Genomic DNA, 20,424 nt, shown 5'->3' with positions numbered 1-20,424 from the left:
GAATGTTCCTCGAACTAATCCATAACGATTCGACCCTTATGACATTGTGCATTATCCTGTTGATAAACACCATCCCCCGCAGGAAAAACTGTTGCCATGAATGGGTGAACCTGGTCTGCGACTATGTTCAAGTAGCTTACAGACGTCAGGGATTGTTCTATGAGGATTATGGGTGCCCCATGAAAACATATTTCCTGGGCGAGAAACCATCAAAACCAGGGCGAGCCCATCGTTAAAGATGATGGAGGGTGGTCATAATGTAATGGCTCTTCGGTGTTCATGGGAAAGGTTTTCAATGGGAGAGATGGTTGAGCTTGCGATTTATTTCAGGACTTTTTCCAGAAATCATTTGAAGAACAAAGAAAAATGAGTTCATGTAAACCCAGAGTAAACCGTAAAGTTTCAAATGCTGAAATTTTTGTTTCAAAATATCAAAATTACTTGCAGGATTACACACTGGAGAAGTAATCTTGGAATAATTTGTTTGCAATTTGATATTTTTCCAGAAATGTTTCAGCGTTTAAAACTTCGTGGTTTACTCTGAACTCTTTTCTATTCTTTTTGAATTATTTTCTATTCTTCAAATTTTAATACTTAACGTTCCAATGCCGCCATACAAATGACAAGGAACTTTTACATATATATACTGGTGAAATGAACTAAGAGAAAGGGCATATTTTATCGAATTTCATGAAAAGAACTGAACTGAATATAAAACTACTGCTTCTAGACAAAAATGCAAATCTTGTACATCAATATTGTAATCATGTAAACGGAGCCATTAGAGGAACAAGCTTTATAAGTGCGCGTAAATTAAGACGCATTTCGTTCGCTAGCACACATTGGAGAATTTCTTGGTGTTATTTTGCAGCAATAGGTTAAATTCAAATTGTAACAATAAAAATGAGTAACCACCAACATTTAGATGACGGAATGAGGTGGCGAATTGTGGGGAGGCAAGAAGCAGGCCAATCTCAGATCCAGATTTTTAGAGAGTTCAATTTAACGCCCAGCCTCATGTGTGACTTACAGAAACAGTTCCAGGGTACCGAATCCATCGAGAGAAAGCCTGGGCAAGAGCCACGACGCCAGAGAAGATCGCCATTTGATCATTATAGCAAGGCGTAACAGAGGGGCTGCAGCTTCTCAGCTTTCTCGTGACTTGTACGCAGCCACAGGAACCCGTGTATCAAGGATGACTGTTTCCAAACGACTTCATGAGAGAGGGTTGTTTGCAAGAAGAACTGCTGTTTGCGTCCCTCTCACTTCTACGAACAGAAGAGTCCGTTCAGCATGGTGCAGAGATCATAGAGATTGGAGTATGGAACAATGGGTGACCGTTCTCTTCACTACTGAATCTCGGTTCAACCTAAACACCGATTCTTGCCGTACGCTCATATGAACTCGCTACCTACCCGCCTATGTCGGCGAAATCAACCATTATGGCGGAGCAGGTTCAATGGTCTGGGCAGGCATCATGTTAGATGGCCACACACCTCACTGTCTTTGAAAGAGGCTCTGCGACTGGTGTGAGGTATAGGGATGGGGTCTGGGAGCCCTATGTGCTCTTTTTCAGGGGTGTGGTTGGCCCTGAGTTCATTTTAATGGACGATAACGCACGGCCACACTTCCGGTCGACGAATTTCTAGAGAGTGAGGATATTCGCCGGACGGATTGGCCAACCAGATCACTCCTATACTTCACTCCTATAGAGCATGTCTGGGACACTCTGGGGAGGGCAATTGCAACTCGCTACCCCCCTCCGAGAACCATCCAGGGAATAAAAAAAGCAACGTTGCTGAACGAGTGGGACCCATTGCCACAGTAAACGATAAACTGCCTTATTTCAAGTATGAAATCATGCTGCCAGGCCTGCATTAAGTGCTTTTTTTTTACTCCTTTTATGAAAGTAAAGTAAAGCATTCCCGCAACAGCCCGTTGTGAACCAGGGGGTCATGGAGGTTAAAACTCCGCAATTTCGTTACCAACTTTTGTCAGCTGTTCAACTAACCGTCATTAAACAGCCGATCCAATCTTTGGGCTTACGACTACTAATGTTCAAATCCGTAGCCTTGTAATTTTGAACCCAATATTGAAGACAAGTGAATTTCTGGATCAAGTATGGGAAGAAATTTCCCTTCGTGGAAGACGTTCTAATGGAAATAACCCGCATCAGCGTTACACGGCGAAGAAAACCACGAAAATCTCCCATGTTGAGCCAGATGGCGCCAACTTTATGATTGTGATAATGTGGTCAGCACTGCACACAGGCCACCTTTACTTCCCAGACAAGCTGGTACCCATCGATCTAAAGCGGGTTGGACTAGGTGGTACTAGGGATCGAACCCCAGTTCTTCCCAATGGCAGTTGAGTGCATTAACCTTTTGTTAATTTATTAGTTTTCAAGTCCATTACTCCTTATAATACTTCATAGATTTTCATGTCATTATTATTTCTTTCTACCGCATTCGTCGTTTTTCTTTATCTATCATCCACAATGAATTGTTCCATGAGAAACGATGAATAAAGGTTCTACTTTTCTATCATTCACAATGAATTGTTCCATGAGAAACGATGAATAGAGGTTCTACTTATCTATCGTTCACAATGAATTGTTCCATGAAAAAATATAAATAGAGGTTCTACTTATCTATCATTCGCAATGAATTGTTCCATGAGAAACGATGAATAGAGGTTCAACTTATCTATCGTTCACAATGAATTGTTCCATGAGAAACGATGGATAGAGGTTCTACTGTATATTCCTAATAAATTCTCCTTGAAATATGCTAATTTTACTCTTACATCATTATTTTATTAATTCTTTGATTTAACTGTTCATGATTTTATCACATTATTTGCATAACTATATCTTTGTACGTATTTATTATTTGTATATTTTAGGGAGCAGTGATAATACACGAAGTTTATCCAGATGGAGCTGCTGCTTTGGATGGTCGTTTAAGGCCCGGGGATCAAATATTAGAGGTAAGCTGAATGATTATTTACGTCGTATACTTTACTTGCACACTCACTGGTGACATACAGGGTGTCTATAAAAGAACTCCGGGGTTTTAAAAATTCATATCTCACTAACTATAAAAGATAGCAAATTGGGATGTTTGTATCAACTGTTGGCGGCGCTGCAGGGCGTTGACCTTGAAATGACGTCGCGAAATTTGAAATGATGGCGTCTTCGCAACAAAAGGCTCAATGTGTTATTTGGCTCATAGAAACGAAGTCTTTAGTTACCGTACAAAGAAACTTTCGACGTAACTATGGTGTTAACCCGCCTTCTGACAAAACCATTCGTCAATGGTTCAGTGCATTTAAGGAAACAGGAAGTGTTTTGAAGCAAAAGTCGCCGGGTAGGCCGAGTGTGTCTCAAGAGAAAGTGGACAGAATCCGAGCTTCATGCCTTCGAAGCCCTAAGAAATCGTTGACAAGATGCAGCCTGGAGTTGGGGTTACCAAGATCTCAGGGAACGAATAGTCAATTGTGTGGCAACCGTCCCCCCAGACATGCTCGCCAGGACATGGGAAGAGGTAGAATACCGTTTAGACGTCTGCCGTGCCACTAACGGGGCTCATATAGAACTTTACTAAGTGTTAAAAAAAACTTGATAATGTAAGCTTTTCAGTCATGTATAAAACATGTATGTATGTTTTTTATTTGTGGCTCTTATTCATAGGTAGAAAAAAATTTCGGTTTCAGACGGATTCAGCATAAAAATTTCATTAACTCTTTTACTACTTTGAAACAAGCGTTTAATTCAGTTGCTATGTTTAAAGAATTTAAAATTTATAAGGTATAAAAGGTCAATACATTATAAGGTCTCGCTACTTCTGTTTAGGTCATTTTTCTTTCTGAAGATAACACTAATTGTCGAATTAAATTTTTTTATCTTAAGATCTTGACTTTGATTTTTTTTTCTTCTAATTTAGCCGTGTAAATAACCACTTAACGATCGGTTAATTTTTAAGGAAACGGTCATAAAAGTGCCTATTTTTTGGCTTTTGTATTTGTATTACGTATTTGATTATTGCTGACATCTACTTTTAAAATAAACTATCTACAATTACCTTAAAAATATCCTGGTACTGCCATCTGGTGTGTAAAATCAGAAATACAATTTTTTCCGGGCAAAAGAAATGAATTTAATTTTATTTATTATAATTGAAGTTTTATCCTTATTGGCGCGTTATTACTGAAAACTACAGCCCGTCAATATCACGGGAGCGAGAAATAGAGGGCGAAACCCCACCCCGTCATTTTCACGGGAGCGACAAGGGACTAACGTAATGGATATTTTTCTGTTTCTTCTTTTATTAAGAATTTCTGTTTTGAAGGTGAACGGAGAAGATCTGCGAGATGCCCTTCATGAACATGCAATCACTGTACTGAGACAGACACCAACAGTTGTTCAGATGCTGGTATATCGCGAAGACAGCCAGAATCAGGATGAAGAGGCCTTCGAGACGCTGGACGTTGAATTGTACAAGAAGTCTGGGAAAGGTCTTGGCCTAAGCATTGTTGGACGAAAGAATGGACCAGGCGTATTCATATCAGAAGTCGTGAGTTAACAATTATTTCTTGTAGATTGTTCGATTTCGATCCCTGTGTAAAAACGATTTGCCGCATCACACACCTAAAAATGGTTCTTTAAAAAATGAACATAACTTTAAAAGATTTTTTAAAGAAGCGGTTATGAAAATCATTCAAAGGAATAAATGCATCGATACAAACAAAACAGATACAGGCACACAGATATAAAGCTGCACAGAGTAATACACAGGAACAAGCCACTAACTTGGCTTTTTTCACCGTTTAGAGCATCTTTTACAAATATATATATAATTGTTTTAGCCACGGTTTCTTTTAAATATTAAATTGAACTCTACTAATACTATACGACAAGAAATATTGAAAACGAAATCCTATTTCAAAGTTTACATGTCTGAATTCATGACGTGATTTGTTTTGAACAGGGGTATACATAGAGCTGTAATCTTGCTAATTTTGTCTCAGCTTTTGTAGTTTTAATGCTATAAAAGGATCTCAAGAATAATTTAATTTTCAAATTTTTATCCTGTTTTATTTATTGGTCCATTTTATATATCATAATTCCATTTTTATTCTTCCTCGACGAAAAAATATTTATTTCCGGAAGAAAAAAAATTAAGATTTTAGATAAACTTTTTAATTGATAGTCTTGTTGGTAGGGCACTGGCCTTATGTCCAATAGGTCGTGAGTTCGATCCCTGCCAGCCGAAGACTTTCCGGGTAGTAAATGGTGACTGGTGCACGCTAATTCTGTCGTGTCACAAAGTCCTCCATGTTCCCATAACAAATCAATACCTCTAAGGGTACTGATCCAGGAGTTCCCTTCCCTTGTCTTCTAGAATGGTTCAAAATTACAAGGCTGTGGAGTTGAACATTAGTAGTCGTAAACCCAAAAAATTGGGTCGGCTGTTCAACGACAGTTATAAAAAAATATTAAGAGCTCGACTTCGCGTGCAGGTCGTCGGGCTACCGAAGCGGGGGAGCCATCCCCTCTGCAGAGGATCGAAATTGTAATGGCATGTCTTCGGATCATCCTCTGCGATGTGCCCCAGACCATCGCCAATAGCCCATTGTGCAGCTCTAGTGCGACGCAAATGAACTACAACAACAACAACTGATACAATTTTAAATAAAGCAAAAAAATTTTAGATATTTTTTCTGAATTTACTGTAATCCACAAAAAAAAATTTCACTTATAAAAATCTAAATCAAATAGGTTGAGTTGTAATTAAACTGCAGTTTGTAAGTTAAAAAACTAGAGCATGCATTTGTGGAACAAGTATTCTTTAGACATTATTAAACTTCTGGATTAAACGGTAAGCAGTAAAGCAGAAATTATTTTTCAGAGTAATCTAATAATCGCTAAAAATTTTAATAATAAAACAGACCAAGTTAGATATCTCATACATGAGTAAATTATTTTGCGGAGTTTGTAAGAATCGCCATCAATTGAAACAATAAGTTGAGTAAATAAATATGTCCAGTGAGAATCATTCTGCAGAATAATCTTCCAACAAATTCGCAAAATTCAAACAAATTAGCTATATTTTACCTGAATTATTCTTAAAATGCTCAGACAATTGTATTAATAATTCAAACAACTAGTTCAATCATCTCGTTCAGAAAATCTGAAGAAACTTCTAAGAATTTCACAAAATTTTAAAAATAAATGTTAAATCCAAAATGCTTTCTTTAATACAATTTTAAAGCTTTCTTGGATATTGAAGCAACTTTAAACAATTGCACAAAATTTAAACAATGCATAATACAATCAAAATGCATTTGTTAATGCAATTTAAAAGCTTTCTTAGATTTTAAAGAACCTTCAAATAATTGCACAAAATTTAAAGAATCAAAATCCATTCTCTAATACCATTTAAAATCTTCCTTGAATTTCAAGAGACTCCTTAGAATTGCACAATATCTAAATAATAGCTAATGCAATCAAAACGCTTTCTTTCATACAGTTTAGAAGCTTTTTTAGATCTAAGGAAACATAAAATAATTGCACAAAATTTAAAGAATCAAAATGCACTCTGTAATGTCATTTAAAAGCTTCCTTGAACTTCAAGAAACTCCTTACAATCGCACAATATTTAAATAATAGCTAACGCAATCAAAATGCTTTCTTTTATACAGTTTAAAAGCTTTCTTAGATTTTAAAGAACCTTCAAATAATTGCACAAAATTTAAAGAATCAAAATGCATTCTTTAATGCCATTTAAAAGCTTCCTTGAAGTTCAAAAAACTCGAAACAATTGCATAATATTTAAACAATATCTAAAACAGTCCAAATGCATTCTTTAATATTGATCATTTCAGTTTTACAATGAACGAATTTCATTGAATTTGAATTGATTAATTGATTAAAATCTTTCTTGGACCTTTGTGCAAGCTTGCAAAGAGTTTCAAAGAGTTTGAGAGCTTGCAAAGAGTTCTTTGCAAAAACTTTGTGCAAAGAGTTTGAAAAACTTTTTTTAAGTTTAAAATTACTGACAGATTTCCTGTTTATTTCATGTTTAAAAAAATCTTATTGGAATCATATAGCAATTTAATGTTTTAACAGGTCAAAGGAGGCATAGCTGAAGCTGATGGTCGATTAATACAAGGAGATCAAATTTTAGAAGTAAATGGTCAAGATTTAAAAACTGCTACACAAGAGCATGCAGCTGCAGTTCTGAAAGTAATAAATAAAATATACTTCATAAACTGAATTGAGTTTTAAAGTTTATGAAAGTACCACTAATAAAACAATTTGTTTCAGACTACAATGGGAAGAATTCACATGAAAATTGGTCGTCTAAAAGCAGGTTCTAGAAGAAGCACTTCTTGTTTAACAACGACTCCTAAAATAAAGGAAAACATGGACACGTAAGTATTATTATAGTTCTTACTTAAAATTTACAAATAGAACACAAATTTGTACTGTTTTATTATTTAAAATCATATTTTTATTTTCATTCATGCACTAAATTTATTATCTGTTGTTTATTCCATGTATTAAATTACTTTTTAAATTATATATTTTATTATTTTTCAATAACTGTCAAGTTGTATGCCATTATTTTCTTTTCAATCCAATTGTATGTCTTAGAAATTTTTTGGATGGCCCATACTTTTAGAAAATAAGCAATTTAAATTTCTGAGAAATATGAAAATTCTCTGAAAATGTACAAATCTTAAATTTTTTAGTTGAGGCAGTTGTTTTTAATTACATGCTTTTTAATTACTAATATTATTGTTTGAAACTCTTTATTATTTGTTTAATAAAATGACACAGGATTTCAGTTAATTAACTATTTGTATTGTTTTATGAAAAAAGTCTTTAAAGTTGAATTATCCTCATATCTTTTATTTATTGAATTATCCTCATATCTTTATTTTATTTACGCCTGATACTTCCAATGAAGTTCAGCAGATATCGCATCATTTTGATTAGTTTTAATTGGATACATGACCCCTTGGAAAAATTATATCTCATATGTTCAAAATTCATTCTAATCATTAAAATTTCATTGTTTCAGTTATTAGGTCAAGTGCTCCTAAAACTAGTTTTTAAAACATTTGCTATCATGAACTGTTTTTAAAATATCGGTAAATTATTTTAATTTGAATAATTCTATTTAAACCGTTTGGAAATTTTCAGCATTTATCTAATTTTATATTAATTAAAAAAGCTTCAGCCTGTAATTAGAACAATACAACTTACATTATTTTTAGAAAAACCAAAAATGCAGCAGTAATTGTTTTATTTCAAAAAGCAGTTTATTTTATATTCTCTATAAATATTAGGCCTTAGAATGAATTAAAACTTTCTCTATAACACTAAATTTTTAAAGAAATTCAGAAAAAAATTCTAATGCTTTTTTAATGTTTAATTAAGGAATAATCAAACTTTTTTTTAAAAAAAAAAAGAAAAGGAAAATGTGTGCTTTATAATTACTTCCAAAAAAATGAAACTTATTAAATTAACAAAAAAGAATTCCACTTATTACGATTTTCTAATGGAACACCTGAACAACTTTTGATCTAGTGATCAGATTTTAACTTTCTAAGATACAATCTTATTGCTTCGAGGATTAAACCTTAAGTATGCTAATTAATTAGTGCAGACGATAATTTAAGTTACAAAATCAGACACAAAAACGTATTTTTTCTAAATAAACATATACATTTTTTGACGTATTCTTATTCTTGACCTTTAAAATGTGCAGGATAGCTCCAATCTGGAAATTATGGTCCCATTACTTTTATTAAATTGATCGGAAATGCATTTCTTAAATATTAATTTAAATTTTAATTTTACAAAAACTATTTGACCAATTCTTTAACTTAAATTGTTTAAAAATAAACAATTTACGCTCGGTATTTTGACGCTAAAAATAAGTGGAATTAAAAATAAAATAAATAAAGAAAAGTAAATTTCATTATGGTAAATACACAGCTGAAATAAAATTCGTTCGCTGTGCTCATTCAATTATGGAAAATACACAACTGAAATGAAATTCGTTCACTGCGCTCATTCAATTATGGAAAATACACAACTGAAATGAAATTCGTTCACTGTGCTCATTCAATTGAGTAATAGTAATTGAGTAAATATTCGATTGGATTGGTATGGAAGCGAGAAATTCTATTTTTGTGTCTGACTATCTTATATTTTCCAGCCATGTTAAATCATCATGAGAGCATACAAATGCTTAGGTAATTTTAACAACATTCTTTAAAATTCTGTCCCCCTATGGTGCCAAATTTCTTCTTCTTTAAGTTGCAGTCTTCTTCACTTGCATGTTCACTATGTGTCTATACTAATGTGCTTTTTCTTTTATTTATCTCCCTTCAATTTTACTTTGATCTGAGGATAAGTATTAGATGTTCTTTCTACTTACTGAAAGATAGTCTGCCTTTATTCAATACAACTTTAATAGAATATCTAAATAAGATGTTCTATCTACATACTGAAAGATATTCTGCATTTCTTTGATATAACTTTAATAGAACACCTAAATAAGATGTTCTTTCTACACATTTGGCGGGCCACAGATTTTACTATTTTTGAAATTAAGAAAGCTGTAATCTACATAGCTGATCATTAAGACACGGTTCCCATCAGATTACCGAAGTCAAGCATCACTGACTGCGGTCAGTGTGCTGGTGGGTGACCACTTGGATCAGTCTGCCTAGGGACCGAGGGTATGCGGTATTGGTCCTCCTTAAACTGTTCTACTGTAAAGTGCTCGACTTCGCACGCAGGTTGTCGGGCTACCGAAGCGAGGGTACTATCCCCTCTGCAGAGGATCAAAATTGTGATGGCATTTCTTCGGATCATCCTCAGGGATGTTTCTCAGACCGTTGCCAATAGCCCATTGTTGTGCAGCTTTCGTGCGGCGTAAATGAACTACAACAACAACAGAACTACAACTCAAAATACTCAAAACCTTTCAATTGCGAATACAAATTTTCAAATTCGAGACTGGTACAAATCTTTTGATACAAATATTTTTTTTAATAAGTTTATACAAAATGTACTTGTGAATTCCATGATTTTTTAAAGTTGCATGTACAAGATATCAAATCCAGGACTGATACAGATATTTCGGAAATGAATTTTTACAAAATGTACTCTTTAATTTCATGATTCATTCAAAGTACTATGTACCTTTGTTTTAAATACAAAATATCAAATTCAAAACTGATACAAATGTTTCAATGCAGATATTTTGGAAATGAATTTACAAAAAATTTACTCGTTAATTTCATGATTCATTCAAAGTACTAAGAACCTTTAATACGAAATATTAGAAATACAACTGATACAGATTCATTTCTAATCTCTACGATTTAATCACTCATCGCTAAAATTCTTGTCTAGAAGCGATATTTTGTATCTTTAACTGAAACGTTGTTTCTTTTTTCAACGTTGGTTTCTAAGTGTCAATCGGCTTCAACTTATCCTCAGAACAAAAGTGATTCATTTTTGTCTTTCTTAGTATTGTTTTGTGTGTGTTTGTCACTAAGTTATGCACTTTTTAGCTTATTGCGATCTGCATTAATAGCTCAGAAAACATTCCAATACATTTAAAAGAGATTTTTCCTCATGCATTCCATAGAGAAAGGAACTGAAGGTATGTTTATGAACTATAACAATGTATCCAGACTTAAAGATCTTCAGTTTTTATTATTTATTTCAATTTCATTTGTTTTTCAATTATGGTTTTTATGCACTTTATATTTTAAAAAATTATTATTATTTCTTTTCTAAGCACTGTTCCTTGAACTAAATGCATGCCTATGAATTGCATTGAAAATTTACTAGATTTTCAATTGTATATGTTTCCTTGGTTTTGAGCAATGCATACCTAACTTTTTGCTCTATTTTATTTCGTGGGAAATATTTATTTTATTATATTTGTTATTTTACTATTTATTTATTTTAAGTTGTTTGTTTCTTTCTGAAACTTGGATCTTTTTTTATCCCTTATTTATTTATTTTATTTATTTGTTTATTTTACTTTATTTATTTGTTTATTTTATTTTATTAATTAATTTATTTATTTTATGAATTATGATAAGAAAACTGTATTTGAAGCAGATTGTATTTCGTATCTGTATACATTTTTTAATAAAAGAAATAGTAATGTTTTCAGATTTATAAATTATAAGATTTTAAAATCAGGAACATGTATTTTGTAACTTTTACCTGTTGCTTTTAATTAAGAAACGAAATAAAATAATTTTTTGATTTACAGCTGACCTACAAATCACCCAATTACATTTATGCTTTAAGATAATAAACGGAACTATTGAAATTAATGAACAATACCTCTTATTTTCAGGTGACATTAAATTTAATGAATTAAGTAGATGGAAATTTTTTAAATGAACGAATTCATAAAGGCAATTATGAATAAACTAGTTATTTAGTTAAACAAAAATTAATGTTAACTTTGGTTTAAGATTTATCAAAGCAAACTTAATTTAATAAAATTTTGAGTGAACCAAACAAAGGATTATCACCCTGAATAATTTTTGTTCTAATAATTGTATTTTTACGTACTCAAAACCAATCGTTAGGGATTAAAAGGCTAACCTCAAATATGCTAATTAGTGCTAACTGCTAACTAAATTACGAAATCAGACGCAAAACCGTACCTTCCTTGAATAAACACACTATGCTTTTGGCGGATTCCTCAAAACAGTGGGGGTAACCGCAATCTGGAAAATACGGTCCAATTATTTTACGGAGAAAACGGTCGAAAGTTTGCGTTAATTTAATTTTTTTATGTGTATTTCAAATAAAATCCATGTCTTGTTCAAAATCTAGTGGTGAATCGAAAAAACTTTTACTCGCAATTTTAAAATTCGTTTAATTATTTAATGAAAAAATAATTTTCGAAATTTTTTTTATTATTTAATTATTTCTCATAAGTGATTAATTTTTTCATAGTTTTTAAATACGCTCAAATTGAATTAACATTAAGGGGTATAAAATGTCGACCGTTCTCCTGACTGAATTATTGGAACCATATTTTTGAGGCTGTGCTACCCCCCCCCTCCACATATCAATTTCAATTATTAAAAATTCAAATTTGTCACAAAAGGTATGTGTATTCAGAGAAAGTACGTTTTTGCGCCTTATTCCACGACTTAATTATTGTTGTTGTTGTCGTAGTCCATTAAGGTAAGAGGTGCGATTGTACTTGTTTTCCAGTGGCACCATCTATGGCCAAGAATTATACAACTTAATTATTAGTTAACATATATGAGTCAAACCATTGTGATTGGTTTTTCGTAAGTGAAAATCCGATCATAGGTTATTCAAGGTTATATCTTATTTTTGTTGAAACTGGTTTATCAATGTCGGTTAGTTTTGAGTGTAAATTTATTTCTCTTTTAAAAATTGAGATAACCGTTAAATTTCACCAGGAAATCCATATTGTCATTTCTGTCCGCCTTCATTGTGTATTTGCTGTTTTACTTAGATTACGTAGTGATGACGTTAGAAAGATCCATTAGTAATTAATATGCAGGGTGTCCCCTAATAACCGCCCTTAATTTGTATTTTTGGAATCCTTTTCAGAAAGTGAAAGCTGTTTTATATCACTACACTGAAATTTGATACTAAAACATCAAAGCCTGTTTGATTGCTGGAGGAAACCGGAAAAGCTTCACGATAATTGTTAAAAAGAAAACTTCATGTTTCATCAGGCAATCAAACGGTTTTTTTTTTTTTTTACCCCCGACCTTCGTTAACAATTGGTGACTCGTTAGATTTTCTAATCCTCGCTGTATTATTAATTTTTGATTCCTTACGTTTATTCGTTTTCAACTTCATTTTTTACCAGGTTTCTAAAAATATCTACTATTCCCGATTACTGGACTCCCAATATTACTGTATATATTTTAAAGCATTTATTTTGAACGGTTTTCTTTCTTTTTTTTAAATCAAACAATGTTATGTATTATAAATACATATATATATATTTTTTTTTTTTTGCCTTTTTGAACTGTTATTAACTATATTTTTATATAGTTGGCATTATCATGTAATAAGCTACTTACTCCGCAAAAATAAAAATTTCCAAAAATAAATTTTGTTTTAAATTTTATTTTAATATTGTAATAAATAAAAATAGTTGTCAATCTGTTTTTCTCAAAATCTATCATGAAGCACTTACGTAGCTTTTTTTTTTTTTTTTCAATTACGCGGCAGTATTATTCTAACTTTGAAGTGCATATAATTAACATACATGTGTTTAAATAATATAAAATTTTCGAAGTTGTCTATGCATATTAAAAGGCTTCTCCTGACTTACTGATTACTGACTGATTCATCATCGCAAAACCTAAACTACTGAAGCTGGAAAGATGAAATTAGAACAATGCGTACCTTTTATGACGTATGCAACCACTAAGGAAGGATTACGGAGATTGAATAGGGATTCAAAGATTGTTATCTAATTATGAGAATGAAGAGTTTATGTATCTGGAGGTATACTCCAGAATTATTTGTGCTAGCATCCTGAAGTTTGGACAGTGGGTAAAAGGGGCAATTTTCACCCACGATTTTGAAATTCGCTCAAAAATGTCAATTGGATTATTCAAAGGAGACGTTCCATAAATGGAATTTTTTCATTGGTTTAGAACTAGCCATTGTTTAAAATTAAACAGCAGATAATTATGTTTTATCAAGTATTTTAAAGACTGCATCAGTATCAATTCCCAGTTTACTTATAAAAAAATTGCTGGTTTTGAAAAATACATTTATTTAAAAAATTAGTGAGTTCAAACTAGTCGAAGATAAACTGTTGAAAAACAATTAAAACTTTTCAATTAGTTGAAACCGGAATAATGCAATTTAATTATAATTTTACTTATCATTTATTTGTTATTGTAAACCTGTAGAACTTTTCTAGGCTTTTAAAATATTTTTGGCACCCTGGCAAGTTACTGAACGAAACAATAGAGGCGACAATTATCTCCTAATTGGAGAAAACAACTGTGCATTCTCTTGTTGGATTTAGTCGCCAAATATCTTTTTTTAACGCCCTACAAAAGTTGGCTCGATTTACAAAACATTATTTATTTTTATCTATGTGTAATGCAACGTCGTATTTGGGTCTAAAGATTCTAAAATATTTTTTTTAAAAATTACTGACGTTACTTACGTGCAGTTGATTTTTTCATGTTAATAGTTTAGGGACACAGTTCTTAGTTTTAACTGTGCAAAAGTGTCCAAAACTAGCTTCAACGCGAATTTTTTGAAATTTCCGATTTTTCATCCCTATTTTTCTTGCAATGATTTTCATTGGCGAAAATCATTGTCTATATCAGTGATTTCCAAAGTGGTCTATATCGACCCTCCAGGGATCCATGTTAAATGAACAAAAATTGGGGATCCATGAAATAAAAATGGGGGTCAACGATAGTGGATCTCATATAAGCAGGTCGTGACTTTTAATTCTGACATTTCATGAATGGAATAATCAACATACACTGATAGTACCTATTTACTTACATTATACTACCTTATAATATAAAGACATATATCTATCTACGTTCTACATAATTTACAAAAGTAGCTATGAAGTAAAAATTTTATTACAATTTAAGTTACTAGGATTATTTTTTGTTGTATGAAACTGAAATATTATTAACTAGCATTTGTCTGCAGCTCCGCCCGCGTACGTTTTAATTTTCTCTGCGTATAAGGTTTTATTTTGTAACAAAAAAGTATTTTCCCTCGGTAAATTGTAGCCTAGCCTGTGTGAACTCTTTAGCTAGCTAGACCTCCAACTTTATCTGCTCACAAAGATCACGGAAATTTCTTAGTTTTTACGTTGCTTAGTTTGGAAGTTGCTTAGTTTTTACGTGAAAACGTAATAAACAGACCGACAATACACTATTACGGTTTTGTACACAAACTTACTTCCGCAATTATAATATTAGTAGCGGAGTACGGATCTTATAGTGCACTATTTTATTCCGTTTACATAATAATTAAATTAAATTAGTTTGAATTTAATTAATAAATTTATAGAATTAACATGTGTTTTTTTTTCTTACGTTTTTCACACTACATTTCACTACAGTTAAAAATTTAAATCTTTCACAGTGAGTAGAACTATACCAGCTGTCAAAAATACATTTGAAGTTGATGAATTTACAAAAAATCAATATCAGGTAAGCAGGGGGTCTACCCAATACCGAAAAACATGGCAAGGGGTCTACGAGACAGAAAAGTTCAGGAACCACTGGTCTATAACAATCATTCAGCTTTTTTTTTTTTTAATCAAGATCGTATTTTTTTTTAGATTTTGCATTTATATCCAGATCTCATTTCTTGTGATAATATTTTTTTTCCTCTTAAAAGCTATAAAAGTACAACAAATGTCCTCGTTCTGCCGCGGGGCGGATAATTACTATTATCATGTATCCTCCAATCTAAATTATGGTAATGTACGCATGCACCAGTATTGTCTTGGCTCATCAGTGATGATTAATTAAAAACCGTCACTATCAATCCATTAGTGTAATTTTAGTGCAACATTAACAACGATAAAAAAAAATCAAAGTTTAAGAAAATCAGCAAATGCACAACAATTTGATATTCTATATCATTATTTGCTTATTATTTTTATAACCTGTAGTGACATTTAGTTGCTGAATGAAAGAAATTAGTTCTATTATTATTCTAAAAGATATGATATCAGTTCGACGAAAAAAACTTATTAAACTCTCAAATATGTTGTCCTGATTGCTATTTTTCCGCCACCTTTTTGTTATCCATTAAGTACGATTTTGCTTAAAAACCATGTTTCATTACCTTTTTTTAATAATTCTTATCCCGAAAAATCGAGGTATACAAACTTGTACTGCATACAAACTTAAATTATAATAACATTAATTATTTATATATAGTTAAAGTATATTTTATTTTATATTATAACCGTCGTTCAACAGCCAACCCAATGTTTGGGGTAACGACTACAAATGTTCAACGCGGTAGGTAGCCTTGTAATTTTGAACCTCAGCCAGAAGACAAGGAAACTCCTGGATCAAGTATTGGGTGAAATTTGCCTTCGTGGAGAACTTTTTGATGGAACTAACCCGCATTTGCGTTACATGGAGAGTAAGACCACGAGAACCTCCCACGGTTATCCTGACGGCAAGGGGACTCTAACCCATGATCCGTCTTCCACTGAGGATATTTCACGTCAGCACTGTGGTCGGTGCAAGCCGGATGCGGAATTCTTATCGACCAGTCATCGCTGGGATTCGAACCCGGTTCACCTCATTGGAATTAGAACGCTCTATCTCCTGAGCCATCACGGTTCAGTTAAAGTATATCTTTTTAATAACCGTTGTTGAACAGCCGACCCAATTTTATGGGTTTACGACTACTAATATTCAACTCCGTAGCCTTGTAATTTTGAACCCAATCCAGAAGACAAGGGATGTCCTGGATCGAGTATTGGGAGAAGTTTGCCTTCGTAGAGGACTTTTTGATGGAGCTAACCCGCATTTGCTTTACATGGAGAGGAAGACCACGAGAACCTCCCACGGTTAGCCTTACGGCAAGGGGACTAACCCATGATCCGTCTCCCACTGAGGATATTTCGTGTCAGCACTGTGGTCGGTGCAAGCCGGATGCGGAATTCGTATCGACTGGGATTCGAACCTGGTTCGCCGCATTGGTAGGCGAATGCTCTATCGCCAGAGCCATCGCGGCTCAGTTAAAGTATATTGATTTTAATCATTTAATGATGATTATTGCTATTGCGTTTTATTTTTAAGTAACTGAAAAGATGTTAAATGGGTTTAAACTATCCGCCGAGGCCGTTGAATAATTTTAAATCAATTTTAATACGAATAAACATGTCAGTTTTAAAGCATGTATGACTATTTTTTTTTTCTACAATACATCCATTTCACGCATCTTGATTCAGTTAAGTACTCTATCTGAGTTTAAAATGAAATTAGTGTTTATTAAAAAAGTTCCTATGAGGCTGACACTACTGTATGAACTCCAAAACGAAGGAAATATCACAGGAACGGGTAAAAAGTTAAACGGTACAGTTCTCACAGATCATGTTCCTTTGGGACAAAAACAGGTGTTGTGAAGATCGATGTGGTGTAACGATATATATTGATAGAACCATTTAATGATTAAAAAATTTCCTGTCATCTAATGCTACAGAACAGCTCAACTAGAATGCGCGAGATATATAAGATTGTTCTGCTTTTGTTGTTGTATCTAATATGAATTACACACTCAAAACATGAATAATACAAAAACTGGAAAAACCTTGTTCGTCACTGGATAATTCTATTTTTAGTATAGTGATGGTCTCACCAGAAAACAAGTATTTTATGTATAAGTATTATATGAGAGCCTTCATTTGAATAGTAGCCCTACTCCACCTTTGTTCATTTTAAGACTGCCTTGTCTGATTTGTGGTGTTTGACAGTCGAAATAGGCTGTACTAATTTTAATGAATTTGTATGAATATAAAGGGGAACTAACTTTAATAAGTAAGAGTCGGGCCATTCTTCAAGTTTGACCTGTATTAAACATGTAATTTTTATGAGGTAAATGCATATGTAAAACCTTGTTTATTCCAACAGCCCAGCTGAATTCAAAACCATTTCTCTGGAGCGAGGATCTGCTGGCTTAGGCTTCAGCATCGTCGGAGGATATGGCAGCCCCCACGGGGATCTTCCGATTTACGTGAAAAAAGTGTTCGACAACGGTGCTGCGGCCAAGGATGGTCGTCTGAAGCGAGGTGATCAGATTCTAAGTGTCAACGACCGCAGCCTGGAAGGCCTATCCCACGAGGAAGCAGTCGAAATCCTGAAGAAAGTCACTGGAAGCGTCGTGCTTTCAGTACTATCCTAGTTGCAAATGTCGGCGGTGTGTTTGTACATTCCTATTAAACAAGTGAGAAATGAGGAGATATAACGAAAAGACTGGTGCTTTTTCTTGTTAGAAAATAAATATTCTATATACCTGCACAACCTCAAAATTAACTGCAACCGTGGCAGCTGTCTTCAACCCGAAGAATCTTCTGAACTGAGGTTCCGTTTTACATAAAATGTACATTCATTTAACAATCAGAGAGAAATGATTGAAACTTTTGAGATGGCTCAAATATTTTTTAATCTCAGGTACAATCACAGTGATTTGTGCTTGAGAACCGCAAAGACTTTTTCATGTTGTATCATGATATTGTGCCTTTTTTGTTCCCATCAGTTTGCATTGAGAAAAGAAGTTAAATCATAATCAAAGCTAGTGAAGCAAATTTGTTAAACAATATTCTTGCATCCATTAGAAGAATATTGCTGAAGAGTTGTTTCCACTTTTATTCTTTTTTCGGATGAAATTGTAAATCGTAAGCTTTATCCATAAACCGTTTCTTCGTTTTAAAACTTATTGCCTTAATTGTTGACACTTATGTAGATTATTAATTTGGTTCATTTATAGTTTAAATATTTATATGTGTTAGTTTCTAGGCTATATTATTCCTTTATTTGTCATAAAATGTTCTGTATGCCGGGGTGTCCGTACAACTAACTACTGTATTGATAAAGATCATGAAATATTCTGAGTTGACTAAACTTTTGAGTTCTAGAAAAGTTTCGTAAATCATTATTCAAAAACTGAATCCATTTTTCTCGAAGAGCCTTTATTTATAAATTAATGAATAGGGTTTTCCATAATTCCCTTCCTTAATATTTAAAAAAATTTTAAAAGAAAATAAAGTAAATTTTTATAAAAAATAAAGTAAAAAAATGCATTTGAAATCGCAAATTATTATTTAAATTAAAAAATAAAATTTTTATCTGATGAATCAGAAATATCAATCATCATAAAGGCATGATTAAATTCTCTAAAACTGGTTTGATTGTCAAATGAATCGGAAATATGCTTCTAATAATCGCTTTAAAAGTTCCTTTCAGCAGTAAAACTGGTTTTATTTTATTTATTTTCATCTTAGCGGGATTGATCTTAGTCATCAGCACACTTTCATTTACATTAACGTTCATTTTTTTCTAAATGTTCTTATTTAAAAAGAAATTGTAAATTGACAGTTTTTTTTTCTCCTGGCATACATTTTCTTATAAACAAAATTTTAAATTCAAACTTTAAATAAAAAAAATTTTCAACTCTATTAATTATTTAAATGTACTAATTTATTTATTAAATTCATTAAAAATATCTGATTGCTAAATCAAATATTTGGTTAAAATTTAAAAAAAAAAAAACGTTATGTCTGTTTGCAATTTTGTTTAATAAATGACCTTTAAAATTGTTGTAAGAGTTCAAAAACTTTAGCATCTGTTACTTATTAACTGTTATGAGTTATTAATATTCATGTGCAATTTCAGTTGTTAAAATTGCAAGCATTCCTGTCCTTTGACCAAATCACCTATTAATACTTTATTGATATTAAGTTAAGTTTTATGTGAAGTCATTGAATTTTATGATACCAAATAATAAATTTTTGAATGTATTCTAGTTATAAAAGTTTGTAGAAATGTAGACTGTCAAATTTTAGTCTATTTACAGTCTTAATTAGTGCCATTTGAGTGTATTATTTTTTTTATGTTTTATCATTTTTTGTGTGAGTTTAGTGTTTGAACATTTGTAAAATTTGTGTTTTCAGAATATATATATATATTTTTTTTTTTGAAACTTGTATTTTCAGAATATCATTGATTTGCTATTTGTTTCTTTAAAAATGTGTGTTTGTATCTAACCTTTAAAATCAGGGCTTCGTTCTTGTAATTTTTACATCAACAAAGTTAATTTCCAAATGTGGTAAGTTTAACTTAGTAAGTTTATTATTTTAAAAGCTATTGGTTACTGAAATTTAACGTTAACATTTTTATAGTTATAACTGGGAAGAAAATGTCTATTGCTACACAATTTATTGTTGTTTAATTAACTAATCATTATGAATATAAAACGTTTAATTATTTATTTTATAATGCAGCTAAAATGCTTTAAATTTGTTAACAGATTAAATAAAACAGCTTTTATCAAAATTAAGTTTTTTTATTATTGATCGTTTTAAATAACAAATATTTTATAATTTTTTTTACCCCTACATTTTATGATAGTTACTTTAAAATTACAAAAAGTTGAAAATTAACTGAGATAATACTTATTACAATACAAGGTTTTGTTTTCTTATCATATTATTGATCATTTAATTATTTACTTTATATAGCATTACAATTTATGATTATTACTTTAAATTCAAATAAAGTTGAAAGATAAAGAAATAACATTCATTAAAATTTAAAATTTTGTTTTGATATTTTATTTATTTAACTATCAACTTGGGTCTTTTATTC

General features: G+C 32.0%; 1 protein-coding gene across 9 annotated transcripts in view; it reads left to right on the top strand.

The window, feature by feature from the left end:
- The window catches only part of LOC107448785 (multiple PDZ domain protein), a 646,665-nt gene extending 627,458 nt beyond the window's left edge, over nucleotides 1-19,207 (top strand). For 5 of the 9 annotated variants that reach the window (XM_071183400.1, XM_071183401.1, XM_071183402.1 and 2 more), the window contains 5 exons: nucleotides 2,905-2,988; nucleotides 4,350-4,574; nucleotides 7,130-7,246; nucleotides 7,328-7,434; nucleotides 17,692-19,207. In XM_071183400.1, coding sequence (XP_071039501.1) covers nucleotides 2,905-2,988; nucleotides 4,350-4,574; nucleotides 7,130-7,246; nucleotides 7,328-7,434; nucleotides 17,692-17,962 — 804 coding nt within the window. In that variant the 3' untranslated portion in view covers nucleotides 17,963-19,207. The other 4 variants (XM_071183403.1, XM_071183404.1, XM_071183406.1 and 1 more) reach the window with 3 other exon arrangements.
- Nucleotides 19,208-20,424: the final 1,217 nt, after the last annotated feature.

The sequence above is a fragment of the Parasteatoda tepidariorum genome, chromosome 7 (genome assembly GCF_043381705.1).
Source record: "Parasteatoda tepidariorum isolate YZ-2023 chromosome 7, CAS_Ptep_4.0, whole genome shotgun sequence".
Taxonomy (NCBI): Eukaryota; Metazoa; Arthropoda; class Arachnida; order Araneae; family Theridiidae; genus Parasteatoda; species Parasteatoda tepidariorum.
Note: the sequence above shows the minus strand (reverse complement) of the source record. Positions and strands in the feature narration are given on the sequence as shown.